This window comes from Pseudopodoces humilis, chromosome 6, assembly GCF_049639895.1.
Source record: "Pseudopodoces humilis isolate 2021_Gansu_Grassland_sample_001 chromosome 6, ASM4963989v1, whole genome shotgun sequence".
Taxonomy (NCBI): Eukaryota; Metazoa; Chordata; class Aves; order Passeriformes; family Paridae; genus Pseudopodoces; species Pseudopodoces humilis.
The window spans coordinates 18,461,058-18,474,800 of record NC_142205.1 but is presented as its reverse complement, the minus strand read 5'-3'; the positions used below and the strand labels follow the sequence as shown (position 1 = coordinate 18,474,800).

At 39.6% G+C, this 13,743-nt stretch overlaps 1 protein-coding gene across 2 annotated transcripts in view; it reads right to left on the bottom strand.

The window, feature by feature from the left end:
- Nucleotides 1-13,433, bottom strand: part of RBPJ (recombination signal binding protein for immunoglobulin kappa J region) — a 58,497-nt gene extending 45,064 nt beyond the window's left edge. Inside the window, exon 1 of one of the 2 annotated variants that reach the window (XM_088056552.1) lies at nucleotides 13,376-13,433. In XM_088056552.1, the coding sequence (XP_087912678.1) occupies nucleotides 13,376-13,394 (19 nt within the window). In that variant the 5' untranslated portion in view covers nucleotides 13,395-13,433. Of the gene's footprint in view, nucleotides 1-4,303; nucleotides 4,323-13,375 lie in introns of those variants that run through there. The other variant, XM_005517790.3, reaches the window with a different exon arrangement.
- Nucleotides 13,434-13,743: the final 310 nt, after the last annotated feature.

Genomic DNA, 13,743 nt, shown 5'->3' with positions numbered 1-13,743 from the left:
ATAAAGGAAGACACCACAGACTGAAAGAGCAATGGTGATCTGGGACAATGCTGAAGTGTTTGCTTCCTGTTTCTCCAACTATGGACCAGTGTTGCAAGACTGATAGTTTGAAGATTCCTTTCTCCAAGGAACAAACCTTTAACCAAAGAAGCAAGGTTGCACACATTAGCCTTGCTGGCTGGAACAATTATTCAATTTTGATATCCAAGGGATATGCCTGTTTGACTTTTAAATTTTGATCCAAAATGAGAAATGCTTTAGACAAAGGCCTACATGAGCTGTTTAATCCACAAAAGTAAACTGAGGCTCACTGTTGGATGAAAAAGTGCACCATTGTTACACATTTACTTCCAGATTATCTGTATAGTAAGCTTTCAAATACTTTTTTTTTTTTTTTTAAGCAAGAACAGAAGATCAGGACATGTATCACCAATAAAGATGCCTTCTATAATGAGAACAAAAAGTGTAAGAGAACTATCTTGATCACACTGGTAATTTTTAATCTACATTAAGAGACTCTGGTATGATACCATTTCTCTAGGGTCCTGAAAAGGTATTAAAAGCAAATCAAATACTCGCATTCAACCACTGAACCAGGCAAAAAGAACAGTTACAATTTTATGCAGAACATCACACATGCTCTTTTAGCCCATCTTATGTTAGAAGAAACTGTCTGTATAGTAAATATAAATCCAAGTTGTATATTAAAGCTGTATAACAAACACTTTTAAGTGTATCTACATACACACAGACACACACCCACCACCTTGTGGGCAATGCTTATTTACTTAATTTAACCTGGTCTCAGCTTAACTTCATTTGCTTTCATCACTTCAAAAACAATCCTTTCTCCCTGCTCTGTTGCTTTAGAAATACACCGTGTTAGTAAGAACAAAGTGTCCTGCTTCTCACAGCTTTCAATATACACCCAACAAAGCCACTAGCAACAGATTGCAGTCTGTATTCATTCAAAGATCTATTTTACCCATTCTCTTTGGAGTAGCAAAAGGATAAAAAAATAGTAACTTCCCATACATGAAGAGGATTGAAACATTTCAAAAGAAAGAAGGGTGGAAAAAGCAAAAAAGAGAATTCCTCTAAAATTAAGTGATCCTTCACTGTCTTCTTCCCTCTCCCAAAATATTATTTCCTGCCTTCACAATAGTAACACTGGATCTTTCTCTGGCTTTACCAATAACTTAAGTTTTACGCTTCTCTCTCCACATCAATGTTTTGCCTTTTGCTACAATAGATATCTCACGTTCTTGAATTCTTCAGATTTTATTCTCTCTCCAATCCTCACCAGTTCTCAAGGGTGGAGACAAATCACATACAAGTGCTTATTAGACATCCCCTCCCATAATCCAAGACACTGACAAAGCGAATTTTAAAGTTCCCAAAAGTAAAAAATAGGGTTGGACTTGATTTAAAACATACAGTTGTTAGATTATCACACTAGCTGAGTAGCAACAGTGACTTCCCTGCTCTGTAGATAACAGTTGTGGTGATGCTCCAAGTACACCACAATCCTTAGGGCTAGTAACAGCAAAATTTAAAGGAAAAAAGGAACAACAGTGTTGGTAAGTAGTCTGAAAATATTGCTCTGGACAAACATAAGTGAACACGGATTGCCCAGGAACAAAGAGAATGAGGCTTACACAGAAACTTCATTAAAAAACCCCAAAAAACAGGAAAAGTATTCTGGTGTGCTACTCCATTAAAAATAATTAAAGAAGGAAGAAAATAAAATAAAATAAAACACTATCCAGAAGCAAAACTAATTGAGAGCTGCTCACAAAATTCGGGAGAGAACACAACTGAAAATGACTTAGCAAAATACAATACCCTATCTTATTTCAGTATGCTTTATATGTAACAAGAGGAAGCAGAATTGAGCAGATATAAACTGGAATCAGAGGAAAGGAATGTCAAGCATTGGCTATATATATTTTTCAACTAATGTCAAAACAAAAAAAGAGAAAATATTAGCTAGGAATTCAATTTGTACAATGGCAGGATAGTATTATTCATCTTACAAAATGTAATATCATTACTGAAAAATCTATTCTACAATCAGGGCCATTAGGTAGGAGAATACTAAACACTACAAAGAAAATATCAGAAATGCCACCAGTAAAATCTGCTGAATACTTCCAACAATGATATCCACAATTCGAATCCTAAGGACAGAGGAAAACTTTCAGTAAGTGAAGAAGTCTCTTATCTCTACAGATACAATATTCATCACTGCCTAATACCTTCTGGCAAGCATAGGTCTGTTGTTTTTGGTTTGGCTTTTTTTAGAGGACTAGTTAAACTGAAAAAGATAAACTTTTAATTTTAACCTGATGCAATAGTACTTTCATGATTATGCAAACTGACAAGTCTAACCAGTCTACTGCTAACCCTAAGTGCCATCCACCAATATGGTGAGACATTAAGGCAGTAAGGTCAGTTCAGTTTTTCTTATTATTTGCTAAGTATTTAATAATCAAAAATAATACTAAGATTTTTTTCAGAAACATTGGAAAAACAAGGGATATGCCCAGAGCTTTTCTTCTACACTTTATTTCCATTTGGAAATTCAGGCTACGTCCAAGGAATGCTCACATAAGGACTGGCTTCAAACTCTGTTTTGAGAGGTACTTTCACTATATCTTCTGAGGTCACCTTTTGTTTACTGCAGTCTCAAAAGCTACATGCAGCTGCAGGCAGTCAAAAAGAATGACTATTACCCTTATAGCACAAGGGATCCAGTAACAAGAGTTCCCCTATACTTTCTAGTAGACTTTAACAATCACAAATTACTGTAAAGGCCTGGTCTACTTTTCCTTTGCTACTATTTGAAGTATGATTTATCACTTCAACAAGCTGATTGGGAGTAAAACTAAGTAAAACTTTTTTAAACCTTATTTCATAACGACTCCTTTGTTTTGCCTGATAGTTGTTGTGAAATACAGGTATTTTGCCCATTGCAAAAAAAAAGTAAGTTTTTGCAGAAAGTTCTGACGTTTGTTTTGGCATAGTTCTCACATTTGTTTTAACACAGTTCTTGGTATTTTGAGAGTGCTGCTATCTAAATGTAAGCACTGGGAACACTAATCTTATTTACTGTATTATCAAAACTGAATGTAAGCCTGACCAACATCTATATTATTAATTAAAACAGATTATCAAAATAGCTTTTCATACCTTTCCTGCTTCAGGTGACTCTTAGATCAAAAAATTTGCTTTAGCTCTAGAGAACTGCCTGCTTTTTCTCTAACTTAACATATTCTTCTATCACTCTTACAGACAAACTGAGAGATATGTTACCTCCATAATAAACAGCAAAACAATTAAGAGAGGAGGGCACTCTTATAAGTATAGTACTTAATACAAAGAACCCTTGAACTTCTATACCATGATCAGAATTCCATCTCAGTATCATCTGTGCTGACTAAAACAGTTTGTCACAACACATCAAGCATGCTACAAGTCTCTTCCAAAGAGGAAGCCTAATCCCATATACTTATTTTGATTAACGGCTCTCCGTGCTTCTCACTTATTGTGAGAAATTTGTAATGTACACATAAAGAAAACAAACGAAATGCAACATCAACCATGCAATAGTAAATGGAAAACAAAAATGGAATGCAAAAAGAAAATTAAAAAAACAAACAGAAATCCCCAACACAAACAAAACCCCAACGAACCAAACAAAAAAAACAAAAAACAAAAAACAACCCAACAAACTACACCAAACCAAGAACACCCCAGGACTCAATGCTGACAAAGTACTGAACAGCAGAAGAAAAGAATTTGGCCAGAAAAACACTTGGACAAAAAGACAAGTCCAAAATAGTTTTGATATATCCCCATAACTTCTGGAAGATATTACATTATTGAGGATTTTACTAGTCATCACTGTATATATACTACATAACTAGGCACGAAAAGAAGTACACACATGCAGAATAACAGCAGTCTTTCACCAAAGCCTCTTCCTTTCTGAGTTCTGACACTCACCACTGAAATCAGAGCTGGGTGGCTGGATTTGGAAAGTAATGAAATATTTTCGATTTTGAAAATAAGTACCTATACAGAATCATTTCTTCAGCAGTATAAAGGCATGGCAACAGCACACTGGAGCACCACTTCATTTTATTACATGGCACATTTATCTACTGGTCATGCCCCAACCATCACATCTGTCTCAATTATGTAAGAGAGCAGCATCTCTCTAGTGTTCACTCCAATACTGTTCTCTGTAACCAGAACACATTAAGGATGAATACAGTTACTCAAGTATTCTGTACCATACCTTTCTGTTATGGAGATGAAAAACCTAAGGAAGTCCGATTTCTCCTGACCAGCTTTCATGGCCACAACTGGGAGAGACAACCTGTCAAAACTCAGTAAACAGCCCATAACTACACCAAGTACAAGAACAGAGGCAGAAGACAGTAATTCTATTTCCACCTCTCCACAGACTGTTTGACCTTGACAAGTCACTAGGGTTTTGTGCTTGTTTTTTCATGTTCAGGACACGAAGAGCTTTTACGCAGACGGCTGGAACAACAACAATAACTGAGTAAGACTAATTATTATTTATTCTGCCTAGCCTAAGAACTCTTCCACAATGGCATAAACTCAGAGTGTGTACAAGCACCTCCACGACTCTAAACCTTAATTTTGAAGCTCCCTTTATGTAAGATTCACCATCTTACCAAGACAAACTCCCCTGTAATCAATAACTGACAAAAGTTTAGTTTCACAAAGTCTTCTGCTGAGCAAACAACTGTAACTTTATTTTCTACACTGGCAGCTCCTAATCCACAATTTGCAACTTGCAAACACTGCCTGCAAGATCCTTTGCCACTGCTCCCAGAAAAAATTAAATTACAGAGTAAAAAAAAGAGCTGCCAGGAAAAGGAAAGCAGGATGTCTTCTGAAGAGAATATTTTATTCTATGCAGTTTCTACAGTTTGGCAAAATTAGGGAGAAGTATTTTGCACAATCCAATTCCTCCTTTCAGGCTTGGAAAATTCTGAATTTCACGGCAGCCTGATCAAGTTTCAGTTCGATACCAACTTTTCCTGGTAATCTCCCAAAACACCACACACTAAAAATATGCCGCAAGTATGGTTTAAAAAAAAACAAAGTGCAGAGGAAAGGCCCTACAGACCAAGCAACGTTACCAAGAATAAAAGCAGAAAGATATTTTTTTTCTAGCACATTAAGAAAAATGTTTGTATTTGTCTGTACTCATAAAGGAAAAAAATTAGGTATTCATTCCTCTAATCAAATAACTGTAAGAGATTAATAACCAAAACACTAACTAGGATCTATTGTAGCATATACCCTTTAATCCAACCTACAAGAACTAGAAAAATTAAAAGAACAACCAGCTGTGATCTTACACAGAGCAGTTAAAAATTATTAGTTGCCAATACAGCTTATTGCCTATTTGAGAAAGTGTTCTGGATTTTCAATGCACAGATGAAATACCACTGCATACAAGCTAGTCATGCGTTACAACAAAATGGAGATAAACTCCTGCTCCTGAATAAGAAACAAATGAAGAAAAGTTATACCATAACCACTACCACTGTAAGGTCTTCATGTTTTCCAAGTGAAGCATGTAAACAACTTTAGAATCAGACTCATAGAACATTCTGAGTTGGAAGGGATCCACCAGGATCACGAGGCCCAATTCCTGGCCGCATGCAGGATACCCGGAGATTCACGCCATGTGCCTTGAAAGCATTGTCCAGATACTTCTTGAACTCTGTCAGGCTCGGTGCTGTGACCACTTCCCTGGGGAACCTTTTCGTAATACCTAACCTAAAGCTTTCCTGACACAAATTCAGGCCATTCCCTTGCATCCTGTCACCGGTCACCAGAGAAGAGATCAGCATCTGCCCATGTGCTTCCCCCTGTGAGAAAGCTCTAGGCTATGATGAGGTCTCTTCTTGGTCTCCTCCATACTGATTAGGACAGCTGATCTCAGTCATTCCTCACATGATTTTCCCTCTAGACCTTTCACCATCTTCATGGTACTCCTTTGAATGCTCTCCAAGAGCTTTACATCTTTCTCACCTTGTGGTGCCCAAAACTGCCCCCAGCATTCGAGGTGAGGCTGCCCCAGCTCAGGGCAGAGCAGGACAATCCCCTCCCTTGCCTGGCTGGCCATGCTGGGCCTGGTGCACCCCAGGACACGCTTGGCCCTCCTGGTTGCCAGGGCACTGCTGACTCATGTGCAACTTTCTGTCAACCAGGACCCCCAGGTCCCTTTCTGCAGCCCCCCATTCCCTTGCCTATGCACATCCACAGCTGCCCCATCCCTAACACTTGCCCTTGTTAAATTTGACATCTGGTGATTGCCCAGTCCTCTAACTAGCCAAGATCATTCTGCAGGGCTTCTCTTAGTTTAAATAACTACGGAAATACGTATTTCAGTTCAACAAGAATGTTTCAAGACTTATCTACATGAAAAGACATTCAAAAAAGAGCCTTGCAAGCTTCCTGAAGACACGTGCTGTTGACTGAAGTGTTCAGGCTGCTTTAGAGAGAACAAATCACGTCCCATAAGCATGCCATTCACTGAACAATCTTATTAATCAAATAGTAAAACATGGTAATTATATCTTATAGTAAAATTTTACAGATCAGTCAAGCTTTTAAAAAATAAAAATACTAAAAAAACAGTATCTTTGTCTTCATTTTATATTTTATATATAATTTTAATACATATACAATATTAGAATATATTATATACAAAGTAACAATCTCTGTCTCTTTTAAGGATTCAAATCCGCAAGCTTAATCAAGAGACTTCTCACACTGTACATACTGAAACCCTTACGTTCTTTTCCTTCCTGGTAAAAAAGTCTACAACCACAAATATGTAGTTTATGCATTTACAAGCATAAAAGCAAGAAGATACATGGCCATATGTCACCATCTGGATAACAAAAGTGCAGTTCAACAGTATGAACTATTTTTCAGAAAATAAAATTATTTTAAACAGTATAAATAGGCTGTGAAAAATGGCTGTGATGTGACATAGCAAAGGTGACTAAAGAGTTTCTTCAGGCTGTAAAGTTTACTTAACATTTTTTGTAAAAGGCGCAACCACAAAATAAATACACAAATTATGAGTAGAGAACACCACATAAGTAGAACCCCAGGAAATGAGAAACTCTAAGTTTAATCCTTACTTTTCCAAGACTCAGTAAGAATATAGGGATATAGAAACGGCTTCTATTAATAACTTCCTCTTCAAAAATGTGTGGCTGTTTCAATTTCTGAATTTTATTACAAAAGATAACCATAATTCTGTATTATTTCCTTACCTCACATAATCTTAACTGCTAATTAATGCAATTATGTTCATGGCAAGGATGCTATAAGCATTTCCACATTAAAATAATGGAAGTTTAGTGAGATAAGAATATAATTTATAATTATATAACTGCCTTGAAATACTATAGACTTAAAAGGCATATCCACTTTTGTCAACAGAATTAAGCTCTCATCTGACAATATAGCTGACATTTACCTTTTTCTCTTTTTCACCTAAACACAAAAGATGAAAACAAGTAATTCTATAAAAGCCAGCATACACAACTGCCCTATTTTTAGAAACATTGAAATAACAAACTAAAACAAAACAAAACAACACCACTTAAAATACACCTTCCATGTGAAATGCTCTTGGGAGGCAGTATTTCAGCACATTAGTGCCCTATAGTTCAGTTACAGTAATGTGTTTGCAATTAACATCCAAAGAATTTTGGGTTGCAAGTATTACAAACACAGAAAATTGATGTCCTGAAACTTCAGAATTCTGCTGACATGATTTGCTCTCCAAATATCAAACTAATACTGTGCATAAACTGCATTCTTCATCCCAAGAGAGATTCTGACAAAATGCCTAAGATAGAATACTTGTTTGTATTAAATATGTATTTTACAATTCAAAATGACAACCTATCTTTCCAAGTTTATCTAAAACCAAACATAGCACAGAACAGGTACACACTGCACCCTAACTGTAATCTTCACCCACAATGAATTAGTAACTATAAAACCTTTTTTCAAAATCTTTACCTGTGAAGGCACCACAAGTCTTTTAGAAAGACATTATACACACCTACAGGCTACTTGCTCTTCTTTTCAGAGTATTTTTAAACATAGAAATTGGAGTTCAAAATAATGAAAAATAGTCCTAAAATAAATTATTACTGCAAAACAGAAATTAGTAAGTCAGAGGAAAGAAACTCACTCTCATTCACAAACCCATAATCATTATGCAATTCATAATACAGAACAATACTTATAAGAGAACAATTTTTGCCAAGAGATATCAGAAAAGGATATTGCCTTTTAACTGGCTGTAACAAGCCCATACATACTATGCCAAATACAATAGTCTACAGATTATTTCTGGAGAAATCAAGCTACAGAAAGATTATTTTCAAACTTTCTTTGTGCTCCATATCAACCAGAGTAAGTCAAACAACAAAGAGCTACTTAATATAATGAATAAACAGCAAAAGCAAATAAAATCCAAATTAAGACCTTAAGTCCATAAAATTGCTTCTACTGAAAGCACAAAAAGCTCAAGAGTATTTGCCAGCATTTCAGAAGACTCCTTCAAGAATACAGTGCTCACAAGGATTTCCCAATAGCCTGACTTAAGACAGCTCATGTTCCTTGATAACAAGTCACACAAAACCATCTACTCATTTGATTGTAAACGAGTTTTCCCCAATCTTTAACATTCATCAGGTGCATATACACAATACAATAACTGTAGTTATGCTATTACTCAAATCTTAATAAGCACTGTTTAAACCTTCAGTGACAGTAAAAACTGTAGCCTGAAGAACTCATCCATGAATTCTAGTCCTATAGTCTACATCATCTTTTTTCCACTCCTTAAGCTTCAGTGAAACCATTCTAAAATCTCTTGCAGCCTAGCCCTATGACGAGGCTCAGAATCAGTATGTAATTGTTATGGTCCTAGACCTGTCTGTCGCCCAAGACTATCAGCAATGCTTCTTTTCCAGAAATAACTCTCCCTCATTCCCTTGGTGTTGCTGCCATGACTCATCCTCCTCGCACACCTGTATTATTTTATGAATCACTTCATTGGCTTTTGTCTTGCATCCCTTTCCATTTGTCTTCATTCTATCCAGGGCCAGGATTCAAATTCAACTATGAACTCCCTGCTATCAATCAGAAATATTCTTTCTACTCCCTATCTCCTGTGCTTGTCCAAGTCAACACCCCAGATTGAGTCTCTTTTTTCCAATACTGATGCCTCACTATCAGCTCAGCACAGACAACATAAAGGTCTTGCTAATTCCACCACTGCATCAGTCTCCTTTCCACTACTTCAAGTCCTGAATTTAACTAAACATTAGCCCTCAAATCTAGGTTCTGTATAGGTCCTAGAAACAACCTGCTGCTGAGATCCTAACAACGCCCATCACATCACTAAGATATCCTTCTAGCAGCTGAAATTTTATCACGTGACCACAGAAGTTCACACCTGAAAGAGTGAAGCAATCTTCTTCATCTTTCAAGATCCAGATCTGATCCTTACGAACATTACTCTCTCAACAGCTTTTTTTAGCCTATGGCTGGATCACACAAGTCCTTCCCCATCTCACTTCTTGAGCAGCATCCACTACACTCTCTACTTCAAGACCCTTACTTGTCAAAGTTCTCATTCTAAAATTACTAATCAGGATGTAGATGAGGTTGAAGTTCTGGTAAACTGTTGCATTTTCACCTCTCAACTTCTTTTTCCTTGTGGTTGGGAGAGCTCCATGAAACAGCATCCTCTTTCAAAAACCTTCTACAAGTTATTTTCATGTTTCTCATTAAAACCAAAGAAACAAAATGACCAGATGGCTGTCACATCTACACTACTACACTAAAATTCATGGCACTGATGCCAAACATTCTACTGCGCCATCACAGATCTCATGAGTTTTCCCTTACCCTTAAACCATTAAGCATTCTGGGTCAGGAAACCCCTCATAACCACTGAACTCCAGGATGACTAATTCAGACACGGAACTTGAACAGCTAGTTAATTAGAAATGTGACTAAAACAATTTTCTGCTTTATAGTGTCTATGGAAAACCACCATCATACCGGCAATAAGCCTACTCAAAGTATTTTTGTCTTTTTCAAGGCTTTTCAACCTGTTTGAAAAATAATCCAAATGCTATATTGTATTCTGCTATTACTGAGGTTTTAACTGGTAATCGAGTACTCAAGACAATGCCTACTATTTATAATTTCAATCTGTTATTTCAAAGTTGGCTTCTACTATTTTAAAGATCAGGTTGTCCCAGGCTACTAAGAAGGCACCATTCCATACTTTATGTCACTGTAAAATTACAAAATTAAGTTCAAGGCACTAGAGATTTTTCTCTGTCACATGGCTTTATTAGACTTAGCAGAGCAATTTTCAAGCTAATGGATGTCCACAGGTATTTTTGCAATATCAGCAATTATTGAAAAACAAGTGGTTTACACTCAAAATATAATTAAAGAAGCATTTTCATTAATTTTGTCATCTTAAAATGATATTTCCCTAAATTGTTCACAACCAAAACCAAAAATACTTCACAAAACCCCAAAAATACTATCCTATAATCCCAGCCATAAATTATCCACTTCTTTTAAATAATAGTTGTGAATAGTAATTCATTTTAAGTTACTTATCTCATGTTTCTGTTTGCTTTCTCACTGTATCTGGCCACTGTACAGTTTAGCTTGCCACACTGTACATATGAGCAAGTTTCATCAAAACGCTCCTTGTGAGGCAGCAGCATGAGTGTGCCACATGCTGCAAACAACAAAGCTGTAAGGTACTCTGACTGCCCCCCAAAACTGCTGCACTGAACTCCTACTATTCCACTCCAACACTGCACAAACCTACATACCATAACTTAAGCTTAGGCATACAGTTTTCACAGGAAAATAAAAAAAGCTTTTTCATTCAGGTAACACTGACTGCAAAAGTGCCATAAGCTCTACCTCAAAGTTTGAGTGCCCATGGGATGCTCATTCAAATGCAATGCAGGATTTCCATATTACATTCTTCAGTTATTGCTTTTTAATTTCAAATACTTCTTTCCCCCCTGTCCAAGTAAGTATTTATAGAACAGCTTAGAAAGAAAATTCCTTATATGAACTATTTTGAAAAAAAAAAAAAATCAATCAGCTACTGAAGAATCATTCATTTTTAATCCTAATACACACAAACAACTCAGCATCAGAGCCACACTCCAAAAACAGGTCATTTAATAAAAAAAAATAAAATAAAAAATCAGGTTTCTTCATGCAATACAACTACAACATTAACAAAAGTTAGCATATTTCATTTTACCAACACTGAAGTATTTAACAATAAGAAAACAAAATTATTTTTCAAGATAATTATTTGACTTCTAGGTTTAAATAATAAATGTTGCATTAAAATCCAAAACTATACACTATTTTTTACTCTCGTTAAAATATTTTTTTCTACTGCTCTGATTATTTGATCACTGTTTTTAAAATAATCCAGTTTTTTTGTCAACATTTTAACAGACATCTAAAAAGGATAAAACTAATGTCACAAACATGACAACACTTCTGACAATCTTCTAATAATCAATAAACAAAAGGAAATGGAGCCCAAATATTTGGATGAGCAAACTAACAGAAACGTGGAAAAACTTACTTGCTAATTAGAGCACAGGCTAATAGTTATAGCAAACTTTAAAAGCATTTGTTCCCTTCTTTAAAGTCCAACCTCTAAAATAGTACACTCCAGGAATCATAACAAACAAGATTAGCTTCCCTAAAGAACATTTAACTGGGAAATTGTATATCAGCCACAAGATGCCTTCATCAAGAGAGAAATCAAGCAAAAGCTTCGATTTCTTTTTGGACAAACAAGAGTGAGGAATTGGAAACATTACTGCAGCCAAACAAAACAACAAAATACCATAATGCTACCTTCTCCACGAGAACAAAAGCATCAACCTCCAACTCCACCCCACCCCCAAGCAGGCTGTTGCTCTCTAACCACAGAGCCAATGCTGTAGACAATGTAATCCCACAGGGAAGACAGAAGGTCACAGACACACTGAAATCTTAAAATAAGGTCCACGTTTTAGAAAGACCTAGAAGTACTTTAACCAGACAAAAATTCATTTGGAACGAACAGGTGGTGTACAGAAAGAGCTTGTTCTTCGCCTGTCTCTTCCCTCAACACATAGAGAGGTCACACACGCTGCTCAGCATAGTCCAAAATTAAGGATACAGCACTTAAAATAAGCAGCAGCAATCAAGATGTGGCGACAATGGCAACGTGCAATGTAACACTGCAGGTGTGATTGCGTACTGTATACTAGCAGTGGATCTGTTATTATTCATCAGCTGTAGGTGGCTAAGAGGGTGTCACTTATTACAGTGACACATGCTGCAGCTGGCTAGCTATGATTAAGTATTACCCAGTGTGGCTGAAAGGGATGGAGACTACCATTCATTATGATCCAGCGTGGCTTAGTGGCGTAGGGAGGCTGCTACCCTGCCCTGCACCGCAGCACTTGAAGGAAGGCAGCTAAAACTCAACAAAGCCCTGGGAATGGTGTGCACAGAGGAGAGAAATGGAACCTCGGTCGCCCAGCCTGACGGAATGGGTGTCCTGCTAGCAGGGGCGGAGAGCCCGTCCGCGCTCAGCGCGACCGGGAGCGCTCCCCCGCCAAGTGACAGCGCCGGGCCGGGCCCCGGCCGGCCCCGCCGTGAGAGGGGCGCTGGGGCACCGCGCTCAACTTCCAACCACAGCAGCAAAAGCCTTTGTCCGAGCGCTCCCGGTACGTGGCCGGGGGAGCCTGGAGGACCCCCGCCTGCGGCGGGACGAGCCGGGGCGACTGAGAAGGCAGAACAGCCCGTGCCAGCCCCAGGTCCCCTCCCAGCTGGGCTCCGCCGCTCCCTTGGGAGCCCTCAGAGGGGAACCGGCTCCGAAGCAGCCGGGATGAGCACTGACCCTGCACGGAGTCCCGACCGGCGCGTCCGTGCCAGAGAAAAGGAAAGCAAAGTGAGCGCCCAGACCCGCTGGGTCCCCCGCGCCACAGGGCGGCCGGAGAGCGCGGCCGCTGCCGGGCCGGCACCCGGGGCGCCTCCTCCGTGCGCCCACCCGGCGGGACCCCAGCCCCGCGAGGTTTGCGCCGCAGGGCCCGCCCGCGGGTCGTCCGGAGGGCAGCCCCCCATGCCCTCGAGCGGCGGCTGAGGAGCAGGCGGGCGGGCGCGGCACGACCTCGGCCAGGCAGCCCCGGGCGGCGGCGGCTCCGGCGGGCCCCCCGGACGCCCCGCCCTCCCCCTGTCACAACAGGCGCCATCTTCCACAAACTCTCGCCAAAACTCCTACTCTCGCGAGAGCGCCCCCCTCCCCGCGTCCCCGGGCGCGCGGGCGCGGGCCCGCGAGACACGCGCGGGGGGGGGGGGGGGGGGGCGGTGCGCACCGCCCACTCAGAGCCCGGGCTTCTCCCCTCAGACACAACAGCCCGGGCGTGGGAACCGCGCCACTCTCGCGAGATCCTGGCACCAGCCGACATGCGGAGAGCGGGAAAAGTCTCGCGAGAGCGGAGCGCGCTCAGGAGAAACCGAGGGATTCCCTCTGCCCGCTCGCGCGTCTCGCCCCCGCCGGCGCGAGGCGGGGCGGAGGGGGAGGAGCCACTCGGGGCGCGG